The sequence below is a fragment of the Rhinichthys klamathensis genome, unplaced genomic scaffold (genome assembly GCF_029890125.1).
Source record: "Rhinichthys klamathensis goyatoka isolate OS25496 unplaced genomic scaffold, OSU_Roscu_1.1 h1tg000029l_1, whole genome shotgun sequence".
NCBI lineage: Eukaryota > Metazoa > Chordata > Actinopteri > Cypriniformes > Leuciscidae > Rhinichthys > Rhinichthys klamathensis.
This window is the reverse complement of record NW_026606579.1, coordinates 5,484,154-5,502,500: the sequence shown is the minus strand read 5'-3', so window position 1 is coordinate 5,502,500 and position 18,347 is coordinate 5,484,154. Positions and strand designations below refer to the sequence as shown.

The following is an 18,347-nucleotide window of genomic DNA, read 5'->3' as shown; positions in this document are numbered from 1 at the left end:
TATCCATGTTCTACATCCACCTGATTTATATAAAAGTTATTTAAGTTTTTATTTTAGTTGTATTAATATTTTGAATTAGCTTTGAATTAAATACTTTTAGTTTAATTTTTAGTCATTTATTTAAGCGCTTTTGTCTTTTTATTATTAAAATTCATTTTTAATATTGCTATTTACCGTAGGTTTATTTTATCTCAGCTTTAGTTTATATTTATTTCCAGGTAATAATTTAAGTGCTTCAACTTCGACATATTTCAGTTTATTGCCAAGGCAACATTCATTTGGTTTATATTTTTCAACTAATATTTATATTTTAATTTGTTTCAGCTTTATTTCAATAAACAGAAATGTTTTTATTAGTTTTAGCTAACAATAATAACCTTGATTTATGTTACATTTTATTCCTAAAAACTGTAAAAATAATTGTTTTATAGCTGATTTATGATTTATGGAGTGATAAAAAGAAAAATCCAAAATCTCTCTGTAAATTTTTGAGCCTGACTTTTATCTAATGACTTCATCTAATGTTCTAATGCTCCGATATCTGTTCTGGAAATGTATGCAAATGAATGCATATTTAATTAGACACTGCCTCATTTGCATACATAAGCATAACATTGCAGGAAACTTGTAATACAAAACAATTGTCTGTGTACTGTGATTAATTAAGTAGGGCAGTATAGTGAACATTTTTACCCTATTCCCCTGCGATGCTTCTTAATGTTAATGTTAATTTTTTTTTTTTTTTTTTGCAGTCCAAATCAATTCAGTTGATATTGCTTCTGGTTCATTTAAGTTGAGCACATCGTGTAGCATATCTTTGCGTGTGTGTGTGTGTGTATTCTTGTACCTTGTATCTTGGTCTTGGGTTTGCCGCAGGGTTTGGTGGCGCTAACGGAGTTTGGACAGTTAGCATCCATCAGCGCTCGCTTTAGCACACCGGTGCGCGTCTTCATTCCCGAGGTCGAATCACACTCCCCCCACGCCTGGAAATCATACTTACACTCTCCTGCCCAAGACAACAAACAAAACTTCATTTGGGTGAGTTCACGTGCAACATTATTATATGCAGCATGTCAGAAAATGCGGTCACAATAAGGTTCATTAAGTTAACTACATTAGTTAGCATGAACTAATAATGAACTGCACTTACACAGCATTTATTAATCTTTGTTAACCCTCTAGGCGCCACGGTTGAGTTTACTCGACAAGATGCGGCACTGAATAAAACGGCCGATTTTGTCAAATTGGGTGTCAAATTTTGTTCGACCTCCCCTCCACTGGATGGCAGACGTCATACTTCATCCCCGACTCAAAAAAACGTCATGTTTCTATACAAAATGTTCGAGTTAGAGCGCATTGAATCAGTGCGATCAAAAGCGGAGCTAGTGTGCGAGTGAGCCGTTTATCAGAGCCTCTCCGCGGTCGCGGCGACAGTATTGTGGAGGAGACTTTGTCTAATGCCACTGGGTGTGTTAGACGAGGTCGAAGTATTCATAGGACAGTTAGGAGGCGACGTGGAGGCAGGGTGAGGAGTCGCAGTAGTCTGAGCTGTGCACACTCGATCTGGCCGCGCTGCTCGGATCATCTCACTCATGATCTGTGCGAGTGAGCGTTTGAACTAAACAGGTCTTGTCTACTTGTGTTTGTATGTCATATGAATAATATATATGTGCCCCATACATGGAATCAGAGTGTCTACTGTATTTAGTAAATGGAAAATCTCTACAGCAAAAGGCCAACCGCTACATGCATTCGGTTTGTTTCTACCATTTATTAGTAATGATTTACACAGTTTGTTTACTAGTTACTATATACCTGAGCATTCAGTATTGTGCAATATAGCATACAGAAGGTGAGGGACATTTTGGGGGGAAAGAAGTCCTGCATTTTATCATTTAAACATGTGACTTTCCATGAAAATTCTATAATCCAAGATTGCCGCCACCATATGACGTCATAATATGCTAATTAGATGGTAAAATGTAATCCCTACATAAACTTTGGGTCATCCTTAATATTTCTCTAATTTACAGAAAGTCTCTATCTTTTATCACTTTTAAGATATAGCCTTTTGAAATTAAGAAGTCACAATCGAACGTTTTAGGAAAAAACCTCTGGCGCCTAAAGGGTTAATGCTAATTTCAACATTTACTAATACTGAATTAAAATCTTGTTAACATTAGTTAATGCACAGTGAACTAACAATGAACAGCTGTATTTTTATGAACTAACATTAACAAATACTGTAACGAATGTATTGCTCATTGTTAGTTAATACATTAACTTATGAACCTTATTGTAAAGTGTTACCGAATCTGCATTATAAAATACACTGTAAATGCAAAACCAAAACAAAACAAACATGCAATCAATATGAAAGCTACATTTATTGTCTCAATACATGTTCCTGGTGTTACTGAGCATTAATCATCAGTGCATGTTATCCTGAAGAAATGCATTTTTGTCTGAAAGTTTTATTCGAAGTTTTATTCTTCAACCATCTGTCATACAGAGAAACTTTTCACCACGCAATAACTCCCAAAAGCTTAAAACCACATTTTTTCTTGTTGAATATCCCGTTTCACTTGGAAACACATCCGATTATGGAAGTAAAATGGGTTTGCAAACTTCACAAGGGAAAAGAAAACAAGCCAGACTATATTAAATACAGGTTCACTTACATCGAGACCATCGAAACGCAATTTTATATACGATAAACAATTTAGGTACTGCATGTGTTGTGTTGGCACTTGTAAAATCCGGATCCTGAAGTAAAACCAATTGCGAGGTTCTGATCTATGCTCTCGTTGCTTTATTTTATCTCTCGTCTCATTTCATCCTTCATTCTTTCAGTCCATATGTTGGAGCGATATCTCTCCGGCAGAATGGACGAGGGTTAAACTGCTTCAATCAAGCACAAAATCGTCTCTAATGACATATTTAAAGGCAGAGAGAATGTAATTACATGCGGCAGCGCTCCGGCTGAACGGCCGCTGTCCCGAATCAAGACCCTCAGAAACGAAACCGAGCTCTTATAACTCGGGAGAATACATTCTGCACTAGACATTTCAACACTAAACTACACTGACACGACTGCTGAACTACACAGAAACACACAGAGGATTCATCACTCAACGTTTACTGTGATCATGTTTTATTAGGTCTGTGATTTCTGATGTTCCTTCAGAGCGAGACGATCCCAGAGAGATTTCTGAGAGAAACACCCCACTGTTTCAGTGTTTGCTGATAGTTTGTGTATACCTACAAATCCTGAGGGAAGGTGGCATATGCTCTCTCTCTCTCACACACACACACACACACACACACTGATATATTCTGCCAGGTTGTTTCTAGGTCTCACTGTCATTTCTGACGACAGAATTCTGTGAGATTCTCCATCTTGTTACTCCAAAACACAGGCTTATTTACCCTGAGCCCTGTGTGAGTGTGTGTGTGTCACCTGTGTGTGTGTGGCTTCTCACCTCCAAACTGCTTTTTCCAGTTGCAGGGGATCTTGCAGCGCTGTGTTTTGATGGTCTGCTTGCAGTCGGTGCCGGTGCGAGTGCCCTCTCTGGTGCCCAGCCCACAGTCACCCTCGTTAGCCACACACACACTCCACTGCCACTCGCCACAGTCAGATTTACGCTCTTTCTTTCCTGTCAGAGAGGGAGCACACACACAGTTTCACACTGCACCTTACAGCTGTACGGATGAGAGAGAAAGTGTGTGTGTGTGTACGAGTTTTCCCTTTTCCCTCCCCAGGTCTGTTATATCCTAAGTTGGCTGGTTTTTGTGACTTCTTTCGTTTTGTTTGAAAATAATTATTATTTGCCTAATTTGTGTTCTTACTTTTATATATATATATATATATATATGTATATTAGGGGTGTAACGGTTCACAAAATTCACTGTTCGGTACGTTTTCGATACAAAATGCCAGAGAAATGTCCTTAATTTAATTTTTTTAATTATATTTTTATTAAAACTAACATCATAAAGTAAGATTTGTTTTACTTTGAGCAATGATGGAGCTATACTTGACTTTTCTTAGGAGCTTATAAAACAAAACAGCTCGTTGGACAAAATGAAATGTAATATTGTAGTAGTTATAAACACAGGTTTATTTTAGTTCAGATTAACATTTGAGGGCAGCAGCTGTATTCATAATGTCAAAATAAAACCGGCGTAATGTTACTTGAAAGCATTATAGCCGACTATTCCTGCCACACTCCCATGGTTACAGTTAGTAGAGTTACTACAGTAAATCCACGCTGATCTGTGGACACTGGATAGTTCATTCATGGCACAATGTTTCTTCCTGGTTTCCACGTCAGCGCTGTTTGATCCGTTAATAACGGAGAAATGTGAATGTTTTTCACTAGATCTCGCAGCGATGTTATTACTTCAGTGGCGAACTCAAATGTTTTCTTTACTGGATTTGGCTGTGTAGTGACAGTGCTGATGATGAAGATCGGCTCGCGCTGCTTTGGTCCAAACTGATAAACGGTCCGTCAACCACACAATAACGAGTGGCTCAGTTTCGTTCCGCTTACATTACATTTGCCATTTGATGTTGGGCAATGTTGTGGTCACGCCAGCGTCTCTTACATTATGAGCGCGCTTGCCACGCGTGACGCGCCTACATTTGAAATAACGAAATGTTGGTCGGCAGGAAAAATGGTCCAATGAACCGTTCGGTTAAAAAATGCGCACCGAAAAACGAACCGAAAGCCTCGTACCGAACAGTTCAATACGAATACGTGTATCGTTACACCCCTAATATATATATATATATATATATATTTTTTTTTTTGGCCGATCATTGCACATAATACATTTGTTCACATGTTCTTATTCACTCTCCCAGTATGTTAATGGTAACAATTGTGTAAGGGTGGCCTAATGTTCCTCTTCTAATTCCCTAGACTTGTAAAAACAGTGCAGGGTCGTAACATTAATGATATAAAGCAGTGTGTGGTGATGTTCTGTTACCTTGTTTCTCTGTTTTCCCACCATCTGCCAGTGTCGTTGTGACAGTCAGGAGGGCGAGCAAAGCCACACAGACCCACTGCTGATGCATTCTGGGGGAAAGATAAATGCACATTAAAGGCTGCAGTGTGGGATTTTTAGCGGCATCTAGTGGTGAGTTTGTGAATTGCACCCAACAGAAGTTACGGTGGCCGACAGGAAGTGATGTCGTCGTCTGAGACAGCACAGAGTAGCCAGTTAAAGGTACAATATGTAAGAATTTTGTAATAAAATATCCAACAATCACTTGCACAGTGTGATATATTTCCTGCAGTTGTGTACTTACAATATCCCAAAAGTCTCCAAAGATTTTTTATTTCAGAGAAATTCCCATTTTAAATAAGTGGCCGTCTCGTAAAAAAAGTCGCCTGTCAATGACGCAATATCCGCGCTATCCTCGGTTTCCGTTCATACTGCCATAGCCATGACGTAACCATGGCGACAGACGTGGACAACTGCGTAACGTTTAGCGGCACACAGTTCTTGTTTCTATCAAACATAGACCATGGCAAGCAGACTTTGGGACAAACAAGGAGAACTAAAATGAGGATCAATATCAGCGTGGCGTTTTTAAGATGCCGAGAGCTAGCGTCCACGGCTAACTTGCACTTGACAGAGCTTCACGAGTCACGACTCGACAGCTTTATTAGACCGGTGAGCAAATGTACATAAAACAAATCAATGTTATATAAGGTTAGCTCAACATGATGAAATGTTAGAATATGGTCAGTATGTTATTCTAATGTTGATCTAGCTTACTGCTAGTTTCGTATAGCAAACGAACTAACACGTAGTATAACATTATAACTTTCAACACACATTTAAATGCCGTTTAGTGTGATAGTGTAACGTTAGAGCAAGTGAAGCAGCGCTGCGTTACCTCACAAGTTTAATTCGTCTAATAAACTGACCTGTGTGAGTAATCCAGCACTCGCGGGTAAAATTAGTTCGATAGAATTAAATGTCCTTATTCCTTTATATCCGCGGGACTCGCGTGTGATATCTGTCTCTTTAGCAATCGCGACCTGCTTCATACCACTGTAATGTTAAACAACCTGAATGTTTGCACTCATCCATAAACATTATTAGATCCATCAGCTTGACAGCAAGTCCCATCATTCAGCTCATCACTGCGTCATCAACCTACGCCTGTGTTATTATTGGAAACTGCGCCCTCTTGTGGCGAAAAAACCTTACATATTGTGCCTTTAAGTAATGAGGTTTCTTTACAAAGATAAATTAAGAAATTATGTTTACTTAATTATTCAGTAAAACGATATATTATTGCGAGTATTATTGTTACTTGTTCATCATGTCAGTGTTTTATTCGCTGACTTTAGCAGCTTCTTATCATTAAGAACAACACAGTGACGAAACGCGTTTGTCCGTTCAGGGCCACCGTAGAAACATGTCGATGTAAGCGGACCGGCGGTGTGTGTAGACAGAAATGCTCACTCTAAAGTAATTAAAACATAACGGTTCATTATGTACGGTCTATATACACCACTGAAAACATAGTTATGTAAATTATATTGCATTTCTGTCAACAGATCCTCCTAAATATTACACAATGCACCTTCAAAAGGTATGGCTCATAATACCAAAAAAATAAAAAAACATCACACAAATATCTGTACCTGTAAGTGCTTCATTATCATACATCCAAAGACTATCCTCCTTCTTTCAGTCTTTCTCTCTCCGTCTCTCAGGAGGGAAAGTAAAGGTGGGTTGAATAATTAGAAAGCAATTTTATCCCGAACGCTCGACTGCACTTCAGTTACAGTAGCAGTGCAGCCCATCGGCGACATCACCTCCATTTCAATTACTTATGAGCCTCTCTCTCTCTCTCCTTTTCTCTTCCTATTTCTGGTTGGCTGATTTCCCGCTGTGCCCATAAGCATCGGCTTGCTGGACTTTTTTCCCCGAGTTCTGCCTCATGTACAAGTTGCTCAGTCATTTTCCCTCATCAGTGGCAAGTTGCATAAACTTCTTAGTCTTAAAAGTTAGCCATCTCATTTTTTTTCTTCAAGACTGGTTCTAACATTTTAAAAGTCAGTTACATCAAAAGGCAGTCTCATTTAAATCGAAATGTAAGACTGATCACCTCTTGTCTTACTGCAGCTAGCTCTTAAAACACAGTCTTAACAAAGTTTATGCAACTGGCCCCAGCACTCTAAAAAATGCTGGGTTGTTTTAACCCATGGTTGGGTCAAATATGGACAAACCCAATCGTTGAGTTTAAAAATGCAATTAAAAAAATTAAACCAACGCTTGGATTTGTCCATATTTGACCCAACCATGGGTTGAAACAACCCAGCATTTTTTAAAGTGAGGTGAATCTGTGTTGTGACTTTGTTTTAGTTTTTAAATGTGAAAGTATTTATACATCATGCTATATGTAATGTGTTGTAGTGCTTTTAATTTATGCAGATTTTAATTAAAAATATTGTTTTACAGTAATGAGAAACTAATAAAACTGGTAAAACTTTACAATAAGGTTCATCTACCTTAATTAACATGAACTAAGAATGAACAACACTTCTCCAGCATTTATTAATCTTAGTTAATATTAATTAAAAAATGTTCTAATATATTATTAAAATCAAAGGTTGTATTAGTTAACATTAGTTAATGCACTGTGAACTAACAATGAACAGCTGTATTTTTATTAACTAACATTAACAAATATTAACTAAAATAGTAACAAATGTCTTGCTCATGATGTGAGTTAATGCATTAACTAATGTTAACTAATGCACCTATGAAGTGTTACCATAAAACTCACCAGAATTTTGGGAGTTACAAAAGAGATGCAAAACCCCCTGATACATAGAATTTAGAAAGAAAATGTGCTGATTTGTCATGAAAAGAACATCAAAATTGAAACAAAAATGAGGCACGGTGATGTTTCCGTGAGATTCGTCCCATCATTTCTGTCTCTATCAGTGTGTTAATCACAGTGGACGTGTCTCTCACACACACCTGAGCTGTTCCACATCAGTCAGACTGTGAAATCGTCAGCGCCACATAATAACCGTGATTTCAGTCAGATGGGCAAAAACCTGCCAATCAAACACTCGTGAGTCCTGACATATAAAGCGCTTCGGATCGTTCAAACGTAATCTGCCCTCCAAACCCTGATTAGCAACACTGCAAGTGACTCTGTGATATTGGAGAAGAGAGAGGATTAGCGTCGAGTGAAGTGACAGGAGCATTGAGATGTGAGGACTAGACAGCAGGGTTAGGTGCCTTGTGGAGTCCAATTCAATACCCGAATGTCAACTGAACTGATTTAGCAAACGAGATGCAGAATCGTAATTAGCATTTACAGTTAGGGAAGTAGAATTAAAACCGAATTAATTAAAAGAAACTGCTGTTTTAATAATACATTTCATTTCTTAGTATGAATTACGTGAGGAATAATTGACGGCGGGCTGTTGAATTATTAAAATAATGCATGTGTGTGCACTATTTTTCTATAATTCGGATGGCCGGCGTCAATTATTCCGGCTTAACTACGGTTTCCACAGCTCAAAACATTGTTCAGATGATGTATTTCATGACTTTTGTCTTAAAACACTCTTGTGTGTAGGACTCATTTCTAACGCATCTCATTCCAAGCCTCTGTTGCTAATTCAAAGAGCTCGTTAACAGAGGCATGAGCCACCGATAGCAGACTAATGCAGTTATTAGCGAGAGATAGAGATTAAAGGTGCTGTATGTAACTTTTTCACACTACTAAAGCATAAAATACATTAATACGTTTGCATTAGGGCTGTCAGTTAAACGCGTTATTAACGGCGTTAACGCAAACCCATTTTAACGGCGTTAATTTTTTTTTCGCGCGATTAACGGTCTTTTTGGCCTAGCAAACTTTGTCGTGTTTTTCACATGCTTTTGCAACAGGACGCGGCGCTGCGCTATGAAACCCATTCATTTCAATGGCTTACGCCGCGCGAGGATGTTTTGTTGCTTCGTCGACCAAAGCGCAAGCGGATCTAGCTAGACCGGAAACAACAACAGGCACGCCACACACACTCGTTTGGGCTCGCGAGCCGGACAAATAGTTGGTTAACGTTACGTTTTGAGTGGATGACGAGCGCGAGACGCCGAAATGGATGCCAATAAGATTCTGAATTGAAAGTTTACTTTTAAAAAGTTGCCAAATGGTCCCATTGACGAGACCAAAGTGATCTGTGTGTTTTGTCGTTGTGAACTGAGCTATCGTCATCGCAGCAAGTCCAGTCTGAAATACCACTTGATGATGGCCAAGCACACACACACACACACACACACACACACAGCTGATGCGAATTCTCCGCCCCCTCGTCAATATCAGGACCTCGTCAGTATTTCTTTCAGCCTTTTATTGATGGACAGTGTTACATTGTGTGAGAGATTATTTGCTCCAAGTGAGAATGTTAGTGTGAAATTGAACACAGTATATGCCAATGTGGTTTTCAATAAAAAACATTTGCACAAAGCAAGCCGATCCACTTTTCCATGTTGATAAGAGCATTAAAATGAGAAAAAATAATGGGACAAAAAGAAATCAAGAGACATTTAGAATAGACAAAAATGTGCGATTAATCGCGAGTTAACTATGACATTAATGCGATTAATCGCGATTAAATATTTTAATCGTTTGACAGCAATAGTTTGCATATATTGAGGAAACATGCCAAGTTCACATACTCGTTTCTCTGAAAAACACTTCTAGAGCCAGTTATTTTACTTTGAAATGTGCGTTTCCAGGCTGGAATGTTTGTTTTTGTTTTGGTCTGTGATACTGCATTTTGACAATTTTCATTGTCCAGTGCGGTCGTTCCTGTTGTGTGTGCTCAAACTGGCAACCAGTGTGAGCGCCGTCGAGTCTGAAGAGGCGGGAGAAACCACGATCTCTGATATTTTGTATTTGGACTGCAGTACCACTAGTTGTCATTCTTACAGACTGCTCCTTTAAGGTGTGTGTGAATTACCTGAGTCTGAGTGTCTCTCAACAGTGTTCGGCAGCACTAATAGTGAAACTGTAAGTTTATCGGCTTCAAGAACAGCACCATTATTCCCTCGCTAGTGAGAAATGTCATGTAGCTTTTAGGTTTTAAAACTATTTTGCTGATAAAATCGTCAGAGCACTGCTGACAACACGTTTCTGTGCGAGTGTGTGTGTGTGTGTGTGTTTGAGCGGGAGAAAGAGAGTATGTGCTTTCCGTACATAATAAAATGTAATTTTGTGGCAAAAACATGGAAATAATTTGCTGTTTTTATGATCCTATTGTTTACTATATTTATTTGCTTGGTCAGTGACATTTTGGGGTTTGGTTCTTTTGCTGTTGTAATCAGACCTTTGATATAACTGAAATCATCTGGCGAAGTGATATGAAAATGTAATGTGGTCAAGACCTGCTGGAACTACTTTAGCCCTGAAAATAATTGCACACCTTAGAACGTTCGTCAACCAATCAGACTCAAGCATTCAACAGCCCCGTAGTATAACCATAAACATGTCATCACTTACACAACATATGGGCAATAATCAATGCTTGCGATTCCAAACTCTGATATTCATAACGCCTGACATTTTTATGGTTGTGTTGGACTAATGTCATTCCTCTTTTGTGTGACTGTTTAATTCCTCCAGTAAATTCCTCTTCCAGTCGATCCGATTCAGTTTCAACTCATGAATTGACTCAACTCTTCAAGTCTGAATTTTTCCCGATCCTGCAAGACAGACATCATGAATATCTTCACGTTTAACCTCTGCAGACCCTAAAGGAAGTCCACTAGTGTCACATGACAAACGACTCGTGCTTTCTCACAAACCCCTACAGAATGAAGACCTGAGGGGGGTCGGCTGTGTGTGTGTGTGTGTGTGTGTGCACTGAGGTAAAGCTGTTATCCCACTCTAACACTCCATTAGCTCATTGATCAGTGTAAAAGCAAGAGGGAGAGTGACAACGTGATCCATCAGAGTGAAACACGCACACACACACACAAAACGACACTGTACTCGTCGTTCGCAATTGACCGATTTCTGTAAGCCTGGTGCATTGGCTCTTAAAGGGACGGTTCACTCAGAAAACCAAACACTGTTATCATCAACTCACCTTTATGTCACACAAAACGTGTCATTTCTGTGCAAGTTATTTTTCCATAGAATGAAAGTGGATGTAAAAGCCAAAAGGGCTACCAAAATTTGAGTCTATTCCTCACATAAAGCTATCATATGACTTTTTTATATATATATATATAGTGTAAATGTTATGGACTGCTGTTCTGCGCGACGGTGTGTTTTCCCGTGTGCTGTGATTGACAGGGTTTTATCCACACCGAGTCTGGCTTTGAGAGGAAAAGCTTCATGCTTGATCCAGTGACTGACTCAGACCCAAACCCAGATTTGTGTGGTTTTAGCTGTTTTTTCAGTGATCAGGGGGTGCAGCTTAGTGGAAAAACAACAAGACGTTCTAAAGAAAGCAGATAATAGACGAATGAAATACGATCTTTAGACTGAGGAAACAGAGAGTGGTGTCAGTCGCTATATTCATGTTATACAAGTTATGAACAAACGTTCTTCTAGTAATGTTAATATAATGTTCGTTCAGAGTTATTTGGTCTTTTAATACTGTTCTCAAAACGTTAGCTCTACTTATACATCGTTTATGGTATTTTTAATTTATTTATTTTTTTAATTTGCAAAGGCATTAATTACAAATTTAGTCGTTCAAGTACATAGGTAGGGATGGATGCAGAAAGTTTAGACGAGTTTGTCTATATTGGTTTATGGTACTTTTTATTTCTGAAAAAGTGTTAATTGGATGTTCGTCTAATATTTTTTAAATGTTACTACTTGTTTTAGAACGTTCAGATTCAAAAGTAACGTTCCCATAATGTTTGAAGAATGATAAAATGGAATGTTCCCTTAAAATAACCAACATTCTGACATTCCAAAGAAACTGCCATTCCGTTTTCATAACTTCATGGGAACGTTATCTCAGAGTAAAACTAACGTTCCCATAATGTTTAAAGATAAAATGGAATGTTCCCTTAACGTTTGTATAACCAAGAATTTTTTTTTTAAACATGAGAAAAAAACTGGACATTTCGAAAATTCAGAGAACATTCATAAATACTGTTTTCATAACTTAATGGGAACGTCAGCAAAACGTTCTTAAAATATTTTGTTAGCTGGGTCTGTACTCAAAGCAAACACACTGGTAATTAGTTATAAGCTATATTATATGATATTCTGCTGTTAACACAAGAAAGAAACTGTCAACAGGTCATCTTTTAGAGAACCAGAAAATTGACAGCGCATATCACAACATCGTGCGTCTGTGAATTTCTGCTTGCATTCAGCTGCTTTATTTAGTGACAATTATAAGTTTAGGAAGCACAGACGTGCTGCGAGCAGCTGTGAGATTTACTGGGCTGAAATTCAGTTTGGTGTGAATCTGTAAACATGATATAAATATGAAATAACCATATCATAGACAGACAGACAAGCAGACGGGCAGTGAGAGCCACAGGACAGCTGCTTTAACATGAATCACACCAAGATTTCATCATTTCATTCTCTGTGAATTACTAAAATTACAGTTTATTCTTCCTCGGACAACTGATATCATCCCATTACACCGCTCAACTCAAGTGTTTGAGTGCAAAACTCGCCTTTATGATGCTAGCATGTTGGTGGTGATTACAAGGATTGCTTTGTGATTGCTAAAGTGTTCTAGTTGGTCGCTAGGGCATTGTTATGTGGTTGCTAAGGTGTTCTGGGCAGTTGCTAGGTGGTCGGGCAGGATAATAATAATGGTGCATAGATTCTGATCACTTAATAAAGTAGCAGCACAGCTCTCCTCAACAAGACGATTTGAGGATTCATTCATGTCTGGAGAACACACACACGCCGCACAGCCGCACACACTTACGGTTAAGAGTGTTTTCAAATCCCTGACCCGAATGCAGCACGCGGGCACCACTAACGAATCCGGACGAGATTCCCTTGTTTTGCTGCACTGTTAATGCTACAGGTCAAAGCGTTACTGAGGCATCTGATCTCAGTAAACACAAGCCACCAGACACAAATCAAACAAGCAGATTCATGAGAGAAACCCACGCAGAGCGACACTAAGCCTGGAGACTTACACACACTCAGACAGATGGAAGTGCCCCGGATAAAGCCGCCGGGTCTCCGATAAACCTGCAAGGCACCTGTAATCCCAAATCACTTTCACACACACACACACACACACAGAGCTCATAGCAAAACCCTCTCAAATGGAAAATAAATGGGATGTGTTGCAAATCGACTTTTTGACATTCGTGTCTTTCCATGAATTTCACTCCAGAGAAAAGTTAAGCGCAGGGGACGGAGTATTAGCACAAACATCTTTCAGAATATTTCAGAAAGCACAGCATCACCAAAGATGATCCGCTTCACCTCGATCAACCCCTGAAACACACACACAGGACGTGTTCCAACTTACTGTACACTTTTATGATTGTTTTTTGTTTGCAATATGGAGCATAGAATTGCAGTATTTATAGCTATAGGACAGAAAGTGTTAAAGGAGTAGTTCACTTCAGAATTAAAATTTCCTGATAATTTACTCGCACCCACGTCATCCAAGATGTCCATGTCTTTCTTTCTTCAGTCGAAAAGAAATTAAGGTTTTTGAGGAACACACTCCAGGATTTTCTCCATTTAGTGACTTCAATGGGGTCCAACGGGTCGAAGGTCCAAATTGCAGTTTCAAAGTCTCGACACGCGTGACCTTTCAACGTGATGACATAATGTGTGGCGCATTGCAGAGCTAGTGCAAGACTAGCATTTGTGGTTAAAAAGTATATAAATGTTTGTTTGTTTTTTAAGAAAATGAGCGATGGTTTGGTATTCCTCGGCTGGGATCGTGTCGAGACTTTGAAGCTGCACTGAAACTCACATCTGGACCTTCGACCCGTTGGACCCCATTGAAGTCACTATATGGAGAAAATCCTGGAGTGTGTTCCTCAAAAACCTTCATTTCTTTTCGACTGAAGAAAGAAAGACATGAACATCTTGGATGACGTGGGGGTGAGTAACTGTACGTACACACCGCCGCCGACTTGAGCTGTGTGAAGCTCTGGCCGCCCCGTTCGATCATGGGAGAAGAGAAGTGTCACAACATGAAATGTAAACAGAAAAAACAAACAATACATTGACACTAGAAACCTTTTATAATGACAGCATTTTTATAACCGTTTTGGTCACATTTGGTAAAAAAAAAAAGAGGAAAATCAAGTGCAATTGGTCAAATCAATGTTACCGTGAGCAAATGAATTGCATTCCCGCTTAAAACGAGCGTTCGTAAATATTTCCAATAAAAGTTGCGCTCATCCTCAAATGTGTATCACTGCATCATTATGGATCATCGCGAAGTTGTCGTGTTTGGTGCTGCTGTATTGTATTTTCTCGGAACTAATGTTTTGGTAGGAACGAAAGTTTACATCGTATGTTTCTCCGGAGTCAGCCAGCGCGAAGGACGTCTATATTCCGATTGGTTGCTGGCGTTTTGCCGCTGAACCGCATCATAGCTCATTACCATAAAGTTGAGCTACTTTCAACTATCTGATTGACGCTCTGGTCGCTCAAAACGACCAGAACTTTGTAAGCTCAAGTCGGCGGCGGCGTGTGTACGTACAGTAAACGATCAGGAAACTACTCCTTTAAATAAACGTATTACATCTAAACCAACAACATGTTCATTAGAACCAATACCCACTACATCTGCTCGACTGTGCTCAGTCCTGCAAAAGATGATATCTATGAGTTTGGATTCAGGCCCCATCATAGCACAGAAACTGGGCTTGTTAAAATTACAAATGAACTAGCTTCAGACCAGGGCTGCATCTCAATACTAGTTTTACTTGATCTTAGTGCTGTGTTCGACACTATAGATCACTACACACTATAGATCATAAAATAATCTTAGATCGAATACAAAACTACACTGGTTTTCAGGGACAAGCATTAAGGTTGTTTAGATCGCACCTATCAGACAGCCACCATTTTGTTTATTTAAATGGGGAATTATCCAATTGAACATCAGTAAATTATGGAGTGCAGCAAGGCTCTGTTTTAGGCCCGCTGCTATTTTCAATATACATGCTGCCACTTGGGGCCCTATTTTAACGATCTGAAACGCAAGTGTCAAAGCGCAAGTAACTTTGTGGGCGGATCCCGGCGCTGTTGCTATTTTCCCGGCGGGATAAATGCCTCTTGCGCCTGGCGCAAATCTAAAAGGGGTTGGTCTGAAGTAGCTTCATTATTCATAGGTGTGGTTTGGGCGTAACGTGAAATAAACCAATCAGAGCGTCATCTCACATTCCCTTTAAGAGCAGGTGCGCATGTTCTAAAGCGGATTGCTATTATAACGGCGGATTTACCAGGAGCGGTTCACAGCCGAGGAGAGCGACGTTCTTGTCAGGACCGTGAAAGACAGAGAAGTGACGTTGTATGGGGATGGAGAAACCCACCCAAATCAGCGTCGGTTAAACAGGCGTGGGAGGAAAAAAACTAAAATAAATTACATCTTCATGGACACCACAATGATTTGCCTCATGTGTTAATATTTTTCCTTGTTATAATGTATGATTTGCAAAAATAAAAACTGCTGCATCTGTGTTGTTGAGAGAATCAAAGTGTATGCGCGTTGTGCACCCGCGACATTATGGCCAAGCATGCGCGCTTAAAATAGCATTATGAACAACACGCAACGCGCCACTGACTTTACACTAGGTTTTTTCTGGTCAGTGGCGGAATTGTTTTCTGGAACTGCAGAATAGCACCAGGGATTGTTTGCGCCGAAACACGCCTCCTCTTTGCGCTGAACCGCCCCGGGGAGCGCAAGTTCATTCCCTAGTTTACCGACGTGCGTCTGTGGAGGGAAAAGCCCGATTTGCGCGGGTGCAAAATAGGAATGATACATGCGCCGGTGTACAAAGTCATTTGCGCCGGGTGCAAGATAGGGCCCATGGTAATATTATTAGAAAACATGGAATTAGTTTCGACTTTAATGAATAAAATGATACTCAGTTATATATTTAATGACGATATGTATTGTGAAAAGCGCTATACAATAAATGTGAATTGAATATGCTGAGAGAATACTATGGTTTAGAACAATGTTGCATAACGCATGTTGCTTCACATGATATAATTTAAAAACAACAGGAAGTACTTTTGTTTTTCACCTACTGACGCCAACACAATGAAAACTTCTCTTTGACTTAAATAACATCCTTTAGCAGCGAAATCTTTACCATCTCCATATTTCAAACGTTACATATTGGATTGTCTTGTGAGTTTTTCTCGGGCTGATGACAGATGGTGCATTTGGAAGCAGGTGCGTGAACAAAGCAATTACATCCAAAATAGAGCAACGGCTTCATCATTAACACCCCCACCCACATCCCCTCACCTCTTCATCCTTAAAACACAGACTCTTTCAGGGCATTTTAAAGTTTTATCCTGATTATGTAAAATGATTCATGCCCATCCCTGTGGTGTTTATTAGTTAATAGAGAACAAAGCGAGAAGTAAACTAGGAAACACAAGGCCAATTTAGTCAAACTTTGAGAACACGCACACCTACACTAGATCAGTATTTACACCTGTTTTAGGTCAAAATTACACCTGGCTGATCAGTGTTGACTTTAGTGTTTCATGTGCTAGAGAACACAGACATGTCACAATATTTGATGTATTTATCATTATTTTGCACTGCTATATTGGTGCTGCTATTGTTTTAAACAGCTGGCATGATGATCCAGTGGTGTCGATGGCACAGCGCCCTCTGCAGGCGTAATAAATCCCCATTTTTAACATACTCTATATCCATAGCAACGCTGAAGGCAAGGGTTTTAAGACTAAACCCTGAGGCCTCTCAGACAGTTTTCTTAAATCAAGCAGAAACAGTCGGCCTAAGACCGACCGTTCATTACAAACCCCACAATCTATGAAGAAAAAAGTATGAAAAAACACAATTTCTGAAATTCAGATGAAAAATGCAGTCCTTATCAATGTTTATTGAGCTTGTCAGGCTGTTTCCAACAGCTCTGATCTGCCTCTTGGCTACACACACACACACACACACACAGGTTTCCATGTTTTATGAGGATTTCCCATAGACACAGGGCCGGCTCTAGCCCTTTGGTTGCCCTAGGCGAGATTGATTTTTGCGCCCATGCCCCCCCCCCCCTTGAACTGTAATAAATTGTTTATACAAATGCTAAAAAAGAACGTTCAAGGATATTTCAATCATCCTACATAGTTGCATTGTTTAAATACATATTATCTGACCATGTAACTTGTAGTAGATAAATTACAATTACTACCACCACTACTATTATTACTAATCCATTAGGCTGCTACAAGGCTAGGGGGGTACGGGGGCATGATCCCCCGTAAGAAAATTTTGTGCATTTTAATGTTAAATTCATCAATCTGGTGCACTTTGAGAGTTCAAAATTAAAAGCTCCAACCCATATTCAGTGTTCAAATTAAACCAAGAAAAATTCAAACCTCTTTTAGTTAGTGTCTGTCTACATTACATAATAATAGTTATAATATTAATCCCATGATAATACTCATTGTAAAACAATGCACTGAAAAATAAAGGAAACTTTCATAAGTTTTGTACTAATTTCTATACTAATAGAAAGAGTATTTTTCTGTACTTCACATTAAAGATGTGATTGGGCCAGCCCAGTGTCAATCAAGAAAACAACCAATGGGCCGCTGATCTACGCGTTTCATGCGGTGTCAGAAAAAAAGCTTTTTTTTACCAATGCATTACACCAGCACTAACCCAGCGCCGCCGATTAAGCAAAACAAAACGAATGGGCTATTTCTATTTTAGCCCCCGGTCGCTTTTTTGCTTTATCTATCTTTTTCGACGACAACTCACTACTCGTGCCTGTTCGCTCAGCGCTCACGGCGCCCGCGCCCGCTCGCGATATTATTGGAGGGGGGTCCCCTGTCAAAATTCTATGATGAAATCTTATGAGGGCGCCTAGTCCGCTACACATACCGGTATACCCACTTTTTGCGCCACTGGCAGGCTTTTGTAATTGCTCCACTCGTTGCAGTGTTAATGAAGTACAATAAAAGCGGAAAGTTTCTTACGCGGCTCTGGCGCCCCCCCTAGGGTTTAAGGCGCTTGCGCCCTTAGCATTTGCCTATACTGCCTATGCCACGGGCCGGCCCTGCATAGACATAATTATTTTTTTACTGTCCAAAAGAATGTCATGAGGTCAAAATTAACTGGTATTACTATCCT

At 39.5% G+C, this 18,347-nt stretch overlaps 1 protein-coding gene across 2 annotated transcripts in view; it reads right to left on the bottom strand.

Moving 5' to 3' along the window:
• The window catches only part of ptn (pleiotrophin), a 53,238-nt gene that overhangs the window by 5,267 nt on the left and 29,624 nt on the right, over nt 1–18,347 (bottom strand). For both annotated transcript variants that reach the window (XM_056245391.1, XM_056245392.1), the window contains exons 2-4: nt 4,993–5,081; nt 3,483–3,656; nt 848–1,006 (exon numbers count right to left, since the gene is read on the bottom strand). In XM_056245391.1, coding sequence (XP_056101366.1) covers nt 848–1,006; nt 3,483–3,656; nt 4,993–5,081 — 422 coding nt within the window. The remainder of the gene's footprint in view (nt 1–847; nt 1,007–3,482; nt 3,657–4,992; nt 5,082–18,347) is intronic.